The sequence below is a fragment of the Thamnophis elegans genome, chromosome 7 (genome assembly GCF_009769535.1).
Source record: "Thamnophis elegans isolate rThaEle1 chromosome 7, rThaEle1.pri, whole genome shotgun sequence".
NCBI classification, from domain to species: Eukaryota; Metazoa; Chordata; class Lepidosauria; order Squamata; family Colubridae; genus Thamnophis; species Thamnophis elegans.
Genome location: NC_045547.1, coordinates 1778084 through 1790348, shown reverse-complemented (window position 1 = coordinate 1790348; position 12265 = coordinate 1778084). Strand labels below are relative to the sequence as shown.

The 12265-nt window shown below is 48.8% G+C and overlaps 1 protein-coding gene across 1 annotated transcript; it reads left to right on the top strand.

Annotated features, from left to right (window-relative positions):
* Positions 1-242: 242 nt before the first annotated feature.
* LOC116511062 (C-type lectin lectoxin-Thr1-like) lies at positions 243-12053 on the top strand. The gene is made up of 6 exons (XM_032220835.1): positions 243-298; positions 1270-1324; positions 2015-2109; positions 3140-3286; positions 4827-4935; positions 11828-12053. Exons 2-6 carry the CDS (start codon positions 1270-1272, stop codon positions 11896-11898), a joined length of 477 nt encoding a protein of 158 aa, XP_032076726.1. The 5' UTR covers positions 243-298; the 3' UTR covers positions 11899-12053.
* The last annotated feature ends 212 nt before the right edge of the window (positions 12054-12265 follow it).

Genomic DNA, 12265 nt, shown 5'->3' with positions numbered 1-12265 from the left:
AATTGTTCTCGAGAAGGTTTTCCTCAACTCTTTGGGATCTGCTGGTGCATGTTTTCGTCCTTCCAGCATCATTTATTTCCCATTGCCTGGATCATTGCTCAGCCGTGGCATTTCCACATTAACAATGATCTCGATGTGCTTCTGGCTTCAGTAGATATTTGTCCTTGTACCGCCTGTTTGCCACACCTACACACCACTCCTGAACCCACTCATAAATAAATAGGTTGGAAAGAACCAGCATTGTACCCAGAAGGAACAAAAACTCCCAATTCTCCTGACAGCATACAAAGACTGAGCTGTAAGTAGCGTCCATCCAAGACCAGCCTCTAGGATACTTCAGGAAGGACCATCAATTGATAGAGGGGACACTTCTGGCTGGTCCATTGCATTTAGTATTGCGTTGCTAACCACAGGTTTCTTTTTTTAAAGGCAGGTAAACCAGTGTCAGTCAAGGCATTAAGGTGGGGGATTGACTTGTTCAGCTTCTCATGAAGTTCTCCTCATGTGTGGTTTTATGTTTCTGCAATTTACCAAAAGGCCAACGAAAGGAAAAACTGTTCCTCGGGGACATCTAGATTTCTTTTTCATTATCAAAAAACAAAAAGATAGAAGGACAAAGTGGAGTCCATCCAGGCCACCATTCTGTCTCACAGAGGTCAACCCAGGAGTCTTTAGGCAATTCAGTCGCACAAAGAGGATGGCAAGCTGTTGGACAGTTAAGGATGCTATTCTCATTTATTGATATGCAAATGAAGGTGAATGTATGTGTTCCAGGATAATGTTGCAGGATCTAATCTGGGTCATTCACCGGGACCAGAGGTTTTGTCTTCTGAGCTTTTGGACTTGTGCTGGAGCCCATCCTCAGGGAACTTTCCTCTAGCAGTGTGTAGGTTTTGGGTTGTTCTTTGTGTGGTATTTACATTATTCCTATTGTACGTGGCATTTTAGATGTTGATTGGGGTTTTGATGGTTGGCTATTAAAGTCGTTGGCTGAAGTCTGCTTGTGCTGCCAAGTCCTAGCCTCATAAGTATTTGAAATCAGCACTCTTGTTGACTGAGGAGGGCCCATTTCCCAGGTTTCAGTCAGTTCCCTGACTGTTTTCGTGACTGCTCCTCCAACAATCTTGACTCAGCAGGTGATAAACATCCAGAAAGAGTAGGAGTCGATGAGATCCCATCCTCATCCTAGAATTTATCCAATCTCCTTCTGAAATCAACACAATATATGTGGTAGCTCCTTGAGTTAGCTTTCCTTCTTTTCCTTTCCAGATGGGATTTGCCACTTTTTATACGGGCTTCCTGGTGGCCTGTTTCATCATACAAGGTAGGTCTTGATTGATACAAAAAAGACTGAAGTATTTCTAGAAAGGGTAGAGAAGAGCCACAAAGACGGTATTAGGTCTGGAGGCTAAATTGTATGATGAACGGCTAAGGGAAGTACATATGCCTACTCTAGGAAAGAGAAGGACTAGGAGTGACATGATAGCAGTCTATCAAGTATTTTCTAGTACTTGAGGGACTATCACAGAGAAGAGGCAGTTAATTTATTCTGTAAAGCATAGCACAAAGAACAAAGAACAAAGAACATCATTCAAGAGACACAATCAGAAACTCAAAAAGGAGACAAAAAAAACCCGAAATTCCCTCTTGCCAGCAATCAACAACAGATAAACAAAGGTTAACCAAGATTAATAGCAGACCAATGAAATAGTAAACAATGGGTCAGACCCTTCCCAGCCCATTGGTCCTTTTTAGTTCCTGTTTCATTCTTCTTCTTCTGACCCTGTTACTTGAGGGGAGGATGCCCCCACCAGTCTTTCCAGCTTCTCACCATACTTTGCACCCCGTCCCCATCCTGGCTTCCCTTTAGCTGGGCACCATCCTGTCCTTATTTCTAGGGCATCTCTTTTTCAAGTCCCCTCTCCTCTTCTTCTTTTCAGTTTGAATCTATGGGTTCAGGATGGGTGACCACAATCTCCTCCTCTTTGACAACGTCTCCTCTTTCCACCAACAGGTCTGGAAGCAATATCTTGTCCCTTGAAATGGTTCCTGTTTGAGCAGCATTGTTATGGATTTTTCGAGAACAAACTGACCTGGAACGATGCAGAGGTAAGAGAAGCCCCATTCACTTCCATGTTTGGATGGTCAGTTCCAGCTCAGCCTATTGGCTTGCTTTCTGAGCATAATGCTTCCTTGTGGGAAGGCAGGGAGGGAAGATGAAAGGAAGCAAGGAAGGAGTGAGCAGAGGTGTCCAAAGATTATGGTCAAAAAGGTCAACATGGTGGCCACAACAATGTTATTGTGGTTGAAATGAGGGGTCCTTGGTGCTCCCTGAGCTTATTTTCCTGCAAATGTTTCATCCCTCAAAGTAGGTAGTATCATCAGTGGCAAGTTCAGAGAGCTCCAAAGACCCCTCACATGCTTAAACCTCAGTGTAGAAAAGCACGCCTTAGGGACGTTTCATGGTAGGACTGAGGAGTAAATAAAGTAACATTACAGCAGACAAAGGAGGTTACCAGATGAAGCTTCTACCGTGAGGGAAACAAATTCTTGGAGGAATTGGAAGTTTTCAAAATAGAAAAAAAAAGGAGGAATGTGTGCTATTTGAGGCAACCTTGAAGTCCACAGTTCTGGTATGTTTTATCTTTGCCAACATAACTGATACGTTCCTCTTTGTTAAGACCCTTTCTTGATGATAGTAACAGTAGAAGGGAAGGGAAGTAGATTGATATTTGCTATGTATGCATATTGATGCAGATCAGAATACAGAATCAGAGTTGGAAGGGATAAATACTGCAGTGAGCCTGGACGATTGCTTTTTAGGTCCGGCTTTTGATTCCATGTTTAGATGTCGTGAAGACAGGCACAGGGTGATGGAGTTGGAGAATCAGCAGGAAGGACGAGGATAACGTTGTGGAACTGATGGAAGGTTGTAAAGCAGGGGTCTCCAAATCTAGCCACTTTTAAGACTTGCGGACCTCAACTCCCAGAATTTGACAGTCAGCAATGCTGACTGGGGAATTCTGCAAGTTGAAGTCCACAAGTCTTAAAATGGCCTGGTTTGAAGAGCCTGGTCTAAAGGACAGGGTCAGCATCTGAAGCAGGAAGTCCTCACCTGTGTCTGCTTGATGTCTTCCAGACAGAATGTACTTCCTTTGGCAAAGGTGCCCACCTTGCTTCCATTCTCTCAGAACGGGAAATGGACACCATATCTTCTTCTATGCTCACTGGCTATGAGGAGAATTTTAGAATCTGGATTGGACTGTACAAAATCCGGGGTGGGAAGGTGAGTAGAAGTTGTGAGTAGAAGAACCCTCGCTCAGTGGGGGAAGGGAGTGAGTGTTATATCTGAAGACAATGAAAAGCTCTGGGCGGGAGTTGACAAAAATAGGCCAATCTGTCAATGTATTTACATCATGGCACAGTTCTACCAGGACTTAACAACAGCATGATAGCAATCGTAGTAGGTGGGGGATTCCTTGGAGAGCCTTCAAAACATTCAGACCTTTTTGGTTCCTGAGCTTGTCTTCTGGGGTGTTGATTGTTCCTGCCAACTTAGTGTCATGATGGTGGTGATGCTGTCTATCTCACATTTTTCTAACTTACCAAGAAGTAGGTTTAGGTCTACTTTGTCAAATGCCTTACTGAAGTCTAAGTATACTATGTCCACAGCATTTTGCTGCTCTACTTATTTAGTCACTTTGTCAAAGAATGAAATGAGATTGATATGGCATGACCTGTTTTTAACAAACCCAGGCTGGTGTCCAGTTATAATTTTGTTTCTTAATGTTTGCAGATCTGTTTTCTTATTTTTCCAGTGTCTTCCCAGTTACTGATGCTAGGCTGATTGATCTGTAGTTTCCTGCATCTGTTTTTTCCCCTTTCTTGAAGATGGGAACCACATCAGCTTTTTTCCAATCTACTGGTACTTTCATGATGCTCCAGAACTCTTGAAAGATATGGTAGAATGGCTCTGAGTTACTCATAGGCCAACACCTTCAGAACTCTGGGATGTAATCCGTCAGGTCCCAGTGATTTAGATTCATCAAGATCAGAAAGGTGTTCTCTTACCATTTTCTTGTTTTTAAATTTTTATTTGTAGTCTGTCTTTTATGGTTATGTTTTTGGTAAGTTGACCTATAATTTATTTTTGTGTGGACTGATGGAAGGAATGAGTTAAGTAGCTCTACTTTCTTTCTACTGTTACCTCCTTGCCTTCTTCTCTCTTTGGTGGACCGACTGTTGTGTATATATTGAAAGAAACTTCTTTCATTATCTTTGACTTTTGTTGCAAGGCTTTGTTCATCTTGAGCATTTGCTTTCCCGAGTTTATCTTTGCAGATTCAGTCTATCTGCTGATTTTCTGTCTTATTTATTTATTTATTTATTTATTTATTTATTTATTTATTTATTTGTCAACTATGTATAAGATAACAGATATAGGTATAAACATGAGTACATGAAATGGATATGAATAAACGGGGATATTAGGCCAGGGACGATTTCACGAGTCCCTCTTTACATTTTTTTTTATTGTGGTGGCCAGAACTGGATTCTAATTATTCTAAGTGTGGGCTCACTAGTGCAGTATTAAGCAATGCTATCACTTTTTCTGATCTTGAGCCTATCTTGTTTGTTTGTTTGTTTTGGCAGGTAAAGCACACTGCCAGCTTATACTTAAGCAGTTGTCTCCTAGGACACTTTGATTCCTCTTACATTTGACCCTTCGGCTGTTGAGAAATACAGTTGAGGCAAAATATTCTGATTTCTGCAAGATTCAGAAAAGCACTTGGAGATGACAACGCTGTTTCTTTCTCTCTCTACAGCTACGACTGAGATGGTTAGATGCATCCGTGGTGAGTTACACTCCTTGGGCACGAAACCAACCTTCCAACTGCAAAAGGAATCAAAAGTGTGTTGAACTATATGCCAACGGTAAGGAGAAGATTTTTTGTTCTAGTATATTAGACTTCTCAAGCCTGTGTTCTCCAGATGTGTGAAAAAGCACAACCTTCCATTCCTTTACAGCCTCTATGCATAAAGTTAGAGACTGTATTCACACAACCCATGGTCTTCATTTCTTTAGTTCATCATGACTTCTAGTTGCCTTTTGGGAAAAAAGCACAACTTTGGGACAACCATGATAATTGAGAATCTCCATAGACATTTACCTATCAAATCAATTACTGAAGACTTTCTGAAAAAGTTGGTGGCTTTTTGGAATTCCAACAGATTTCTGAATGGGCCAAAATGTGGAACAAAAGCTTACTGCCAAAGTGGGCTTGGACAGCAAGTTAATCCACATCCCCACAGACATACACAAAATCTAATAAAACACCTAACTCAGTTTGCATCAGCTGTCTCAGGGTTAAGCAAAAGACCATTGGTTCTTACCTAAAGGGTCCTTCTCTGCACACTGCAGGAGAGTCCAAGTATGGGTATTATCACAGTCTGCTTGCCCTGGACTGAGAAGTCTTTTCCCTGGCCACGCCTCCTTGCGTGGTCACGTCCTCCAGAAAAAATGGAAGTAGTCAAGTCCGTGAGGATGTCACAATAAGGTAGAGTACAAGTCCGTGAGGATGTCCTGATAAGAGACAAGATCAAGTCCGGAGGACACACAAGAGTCACAATTCTGAATCACTAGATGATGGCACTATCACCCCCGGGACAGCTGGGTGGGTTGGACTCTCCCGCAGTGTGCAGAGAAGGACCCTTCAGGTAAGAACCAATGGTCTTTCTCCTGCACGCTGCTTGGAGAGTCCAAGTATGGGACATACCCAAGTTACTGTCCATCAGGGCGGGCAGAAGAACTGTCCTGGGTCTCATCCGTCTGAACAACTGCCTGTGGCACCCCCCTGCCGAAGGCCGCCTCAGCGGATGCAAAGGCATCCAGCTTGTAGTGCCTGACAAAACGGAGAAGGCGAAGACCATGCCGCCGCCCGACAGATCCCTTCGATCGAGGCCTGGGAGGCCCAGACTGCGTAGGTGGCGGCGCTTCTTGTTGAGTGGGCCGGGATGTTTCGAGGAACCGTCCTGGCCTGACTTTCATAAGCGGAGGCGATGCATGCCCTGAGCCAGCGCCCCACGATGGAAGAGGAGACCCTCTTGCCCAGAGAGCCAGGCTGAAAGGAAATGAACAAGGCCTCGGACTGCCGAAATTCCGACGTTCGATGAAGGTAGGCCTTCAGGGCTCGCCTAACGACCAAGGTATGCCACGAGCGCTCCCGAGGGTGGGAAGGACGGGGACAGAAACTAGGGAGGATGACCTCCTGCGCTCTATGAAAGAGTGAATTGACCTTCGGGATGAAGGAAGGATCAAGCTGTAAAACGACCCTGTCAGGATGGACGATGCAGAGATCTGACGCATCGACAGGGCCGCCAGCTCGGAGATGCGACGTGCCAAAGCAAGGGCAATCAAAAAGACCGTCTTCAGCATCAGATGGCGAAGAGAGATAGAACTGATAGGTTCGAAGGGTGGTGCGGTGAGTGCTTGGAGCACTATGGACAGCCGCCAGGAGGGATAACGGTGGACGGTGGGAAGGTGCAGATTCGAGGCGTCCTTCAAGAAAATGCGCACCTTGGGAACCTTGCCTAGGGGTAACAAAGGGTCCCCAGCCCAGGCCGTAGCCAAGGCAGCCACCTGGCGACACAGTGTGTTGGGGGATAAACCTCTGTCCAGGCCCCCCTGCAGAAAGTCCAAAATGCGCTTCACGGGCGCAGTGACCGGGTACAAAAACCGTTCCTCGCAGCACCTGTCAAAGGGCCCCCCCGTGGCATCATAAATTCTCGTCGTGAAAGGACGACGAGCAGCTTGAATGGTACGTATTACCTCGTCCGAAAAACCTTCGCTCCTTAAAAGGCCCCTTCAAGTGCCAGGTGGCCAACTGTAACCACTGGGGGTCGGGATGTACGACTGCCCCCTGGCGAAGGGAGACCTGACCTGGAGGAAAATGCCACGGAGGAGACACCGAGAGGCTGACCAGGTCGGCGAACCACGATCTCCGGGGCCAACGAGGGGCCACGAGAATCACCTTCGCTTCCTCCTCCATGATCTTGGAGATTACTTGTGGTAGAAGTGGAAGCGGAGGAAAGGTATATAGCAGGCCCCAGGGCCAATGGCACCGCAAAGTGTCCGTCCCCTCTGCCCCCTAAGTCTGGAAACGGGAGAGAAACCTTGACAGCTGAGCGTTCTCCTTGGAGGCAAACAGGTCCATCTGGGGCAGGCCGAACTTGGCAGTCAGACGGCGGAAGAGGACGGGGTCGAGTTGCCACTCGGCAGGATCGATGGTTTTCCTGCTGAGCCAGTCCGCGTGGGTGTTGTCTACGCCCGAGATGTGGTCTAAGCGGATGGACTCCAGATGACGCTCCGCCCAGCGGCCTAGGGCTTCCGCTTCCACCATCAGGCGTTTGGACCTGGTGCCACCCTGGCGGTTGATGTGCGCCTTGGTGGCCATGTTGTCCATCATCAGCAGGACGTGCCGTCGACGAACCTCTCGGTGGAAGTGACAGAGGGCACACCTCGCTGCTCTCAGCTCCAGTATATTGATGCTGCAGCGAGATTCCAATGCGGACCACTTCCCCTGAACCACGAGGTGGCCCAGGTGCGCTCCCCAGCCGGAGAGACTGGCGTCGGTGGTAACAACCACCCTGTCCTTGAAGAGGTGGCCTTTGCGTATCGCCGGTGACGTCCACCATCGGAGAGACCTCTTCACAGGCGGACGGTTATCAACATGCTCGAGTTGCTCCTGTTGGCCCTCTGGTGGGGCAGAAATAGCCACTGCAGAGTTCTTGAGTGCAGCCTGGCCCAAGGAACAATCAACAGGCAGGAGATCATCTTCCCCAGTAACTGAGACAGGAGAATCACCTGAGACTGCCTTGCACAGATCACCTGGTGTGATAGAGAACGGAGGGTTTCTACTCCGTCTGGGGATAGGAAAACCCTGCAACAGGAGGAATCTATCACCACCCCCAGGTGGTTGATTCTGGTGGAAGGACGGCTCTTTTCCAGATTTAGGAAGAATCCGTGGTTCCTGAAGGCTCTCATGGTTATGCGCACGTCCCGCATGGCCTGCGGCCTGGACGACGATTGGATGAGGATCGTCCAGGTAGCATTGGAACCGTATGGGACTGCGCCGGAGGTGCGCAGCCACTACCACCAGAACCTTCGTGAAGGTCCTGGGGGCCGACAACAGGCCAAATGAAAGGGCCCGGTATTGGAAGTGTCGGCCGGCGTAACAGAGGTGTAGGAACCTCCTGTGCTGCGGATGGATGGGAATATGAAGATACGCCTCCTTCAGGTCTATTGAAGTCAGGAAGTCCCCCTGGCGGATCCCCGCCAGAATGGATTGGAGGGACTGCATCTTGAACCTCCGATAGGCGATGAACCGATTGAGGTTCTTGAGGTCCAAGATGGCCCTCCACCCCCCTAAGCTCTTGGGGACGAGAAAGAGGATGGAGTAGTAACCCCTCCCCTCCTGCCCGGGGGGCACCTGCCCTATGGCGTTTATCTCCAGGAGGAGAAGTACCTCCTGGTCATTCGCTCTTTCTTACAAGACAGGAAGGGGTTGGGCACCTGATGAAATTCCTGGGAGGGGAGGGAAGGAAATTCCAGAGAGAGCCCCTCCCTGATGGTCTGAAGTACCCAGGCATCCTCCGCTGTCCGAGCCCAATGAGAGGCAAACAGCTGAAGGCGCCCCCCTATGGGAGATGTCATCGGGGAATCATTTAGACTTGCGAAAAGGCCTGTTGGAGGCCCCGCCGCGGTTAAACTTGCGGAACCCGAATTGCTGCCCCCCCCGTTGCAAAAGGAGGATCTCTCTTGCGCCCTCTCCCCTGATTGACCCGAGGATTGGTTAGCGGGATTGAAGGCGGTGGAGGTGGAAGGCTCTGAGGCACGAAAAGACTGCCTCCTACGAAAGCAAAAGGGCTTGCGATCCTGTTTCTTAGCAGTAGAGGGCAAGACCTTCTTCTTATCCTTGGATTCGATAAGGAATTTGTCTAGCACTTCCCCAAATAATTTGTCACCCTTGAAGGGAGCTGCAGCTAACTTCCACTTATGTTTTTGGTCCGCCTGCCAATGGCGGAGCCAAATAAGTCCACGGGACGTTACATTTGCAGCTAAGGCCCTGGACGCAAACTTGGTGGCGTTAAGTGAGGCGTCCACGGCGTACTGGGCGGCCGCTATGGTCTTGGACACGTCCTGATGAAGATGACCGTCTTCAAGAGGAAGTTTGCGCAGGAGTTCCCTCAGCCAGATCACGACTGCCCTATTGATAAAGGAAGCGGAGGAGGCCGCTCTAATGGCCCAGGCCGTTGCTAGGTGAATCTTGTGACAGGGGGGTCTACTTCCGGGAGCTCCAGAAGGTTCTCCAGCGCTGGTTCCATGGTGTACAACTGTTTATCCACCCCACTGGGGGAGGAAGAAGTGGCAGGCTGATTCCACTGGCGCTGAATCAAATCAAGGAACAGCTCAGGGATCGGAACCAACTGTTGGTGAGAAGGAGGGAGTTTAAACATCGCCGCGTTGGGGTTCGCCGGAACGGCCCCAGCAGCAGGAGGAGCAGGGACGGGTTTTATTCCCTCATCGGTGGCCACCTTCACTTTCTGCAGGATGGATTTAAAGAGTGAAGGCTTGAAGAGCCCTGAGAAGGACGGGGCATCAGATGTGAGATCGTCATCGACATCCGACAACTGAAAGAGATCCTGAATCGGATCCTCAGCAGCCGAGGTCTGGCTGACCACGGAGGATTCAAGAGAGGAACGGCGCACCCGCTTTGGCGGAGGCGGCTCAGTAAGAGTGGCCCTAGAGGGACCAGATGCCGGGCGCTCACACTTTCGCATGGCAGCCTCAACGGCCCTAGCAATGGCCCTGTCCATCATCCTCTGCATGCTGGGAGGGAGTTCAGCCTCAGAGTCAGAATCCGAACCCAAGTCTGGATCAACATGATCCCCCTGAAGAGGAGGGGAATTGTCCTGAGGGATGGAAAACAGACCGTCCTACCGGCTCTTGCTCTTGTTCGTAAGACCAGGAGGGCACCGGAGAGAAGGGAGCCAAGGACCTGCCGGGGGATAAGTCTTGCGACTCAACTCCTCGGCCAACAGAGCTGCGGGATCCTCTCTGGGAGAGGGAGGAGCCAAGGGAACCCCAGGGGTAGAAGAGAGAGCATCTCTCTCCGCCAGGCGCCTGGCTTTCTCGAATTGCTTGTCAAGGGCCCTCTGGCGCCTCTCAGCGTCCCTGGCCTCGGCCACAGAGTGGATCTTAGGGAGTTTGCCCTGACTGACCACCCGCACCCTGCCTGAGCCATCCTCCATAGCTTGGGGAGAACCCACGCTCGGAACCTGCGGGGGACCCTGTCTACCAGCAAGGGAACCTGAGACAGAGGAATCCATGAGTAAAACACACAGGTTGATCAGGCAATTGGCAGAAAAGGAAACAGGCAACTCTGACAGACTGCTCTGCAATATAAACAAATGAGAGAAATCATGATTAACACTCCACAAATAAAAGGAATGCACAATAAGGAAAATTTATGAGCAGAGCAGAGGAGGAGGAGGTTAATGAGTTTGTAGCTTATTAGGCCAAAACCTCAACCAGGATCTTCAGGGGGCCTCCCAGGAGCCAGCAATGAGGAGAGAAGAAAAAACCTCTCCTGAGTTTAAAACTGTAGCCAATCTGCAGGCCCGGGGCCTCCCTGTGCCAGGGCTCAGGCCGGAAAGCTCTTGAGCCAGCGCCGCTTAGAGAACGAAGAAGGTGGTCCAGGGACAGTTGAGTGATGGGCAAGGCCCCCGCTGACCCCAGTATCCACCCAGCGGCCTCCTGGTAAGACGGGGCTGAAGCAGAGGCCAGGGCCTTAAAAGGGCACGAAACTCCCAGCCCTAAAATGGCCACCGCAACAGCGTGAGGGGAAAGAGAGAGCGAGTGTGGGCACATGCGATTAAGCCTGCAGGCCCCGCTCGCCTCTGCGGCAAGGCTCCTCAATCCTATGGCCAAAATCAAAAAGACCTCGAGGGAAAACAAAAAAAAAAAGTGCCAAACGCAGCCTCGCTGCAGTCCCTGGAGCCTCAAGCCGCCCCACTGTGCTTTAAGGGAGCCGCGGCATGCCTCCGAAGCCAGCGACAGGCGCACGGCTTGGAAACACCACCCCCCTGCCGTCTACCTCCAAGCCTCGCACGAGGCTTCAACAGCAGCAATCCAGGCTGCTACAGTAAGGGAAAGGAAGATAAGGCAAAAAATAAGAGAAATAAAGGGAAAAGACAGTTTGGAGAGTCCAAGTTAGGGAAAATAATTCAAAAAAAAAACCTGGAGCTCGCAGAAGAACAATCCGATCGGGCTGGACTGAGAATTTTTTCTGGAGGACGTGACCACGTAAGGAGGCATGGCCAGGGAAAAGACTTCTCAGTCCAGGGCAAGCAGACTGTGATAATACCCATACTTGGACTCTCCAAGCAGTGTGCAGGAGAATCTGGCTTCCCTTTTTCTTGTCAGAAGGTCACAAAAAGGGACTACATGACCTCAGGACACTGCAACCATCATAAATATATGCCAGTCACCAAAGGTCCAAATTTGAAAGTACTGCAAGAGTCATGTCGAAACCAGTCAAGAATCAATTTTATCAGTGTCTGTTGTAACTTTGAGAGGTTGCTGAATGAACGGTTGTAAATTGAGGACTACCTGGAAACTATAGTGGCAAAGCTATGAGTTTAACTGTTCCTATCCGAAAAAGTTAATCCTTTTGTGACAAAATACCCTGTTTTCTTAGGTACAAATGATAGGATTGTTACAAAAAAATTGTAACAAAAATCTAATCAATTATTTCATTTCTTCTAGACTATAAAGCATGGAATGACCAGTTTTGTAATATCAAACAGCCATATCTGTGCAAGATGCCAATGTACTAAATGTAGCTGGAAGCACCTTGGAAGGTTGTAAGCCAGAATCTCCCTGGCTACTTCAACTTCAGCCTGCTGACCCACAGAACAAGCCTGTGCATCAGGCTTTCTTTTCCATTTGGTGTCACTAATCAATAAACTCTAATCCAAGTGCGGATGAGGCTCTAAATTTTTCTCTTCTGTGTTTTCATTCATTGACAGGACTCCCGGTGCTCATTGCCAAAAAAAACCTCTAAACCAAATCCAAAATGAACCAATCCAGGCAGCACCAATAATGTTCCCTAGTTGGGTGGATATGGGAGATATATGACACTCCGATATCAAAAAAATCTCGGAAACCCCCAACAGACCATTACAACCATGCGGCGTCACCGTA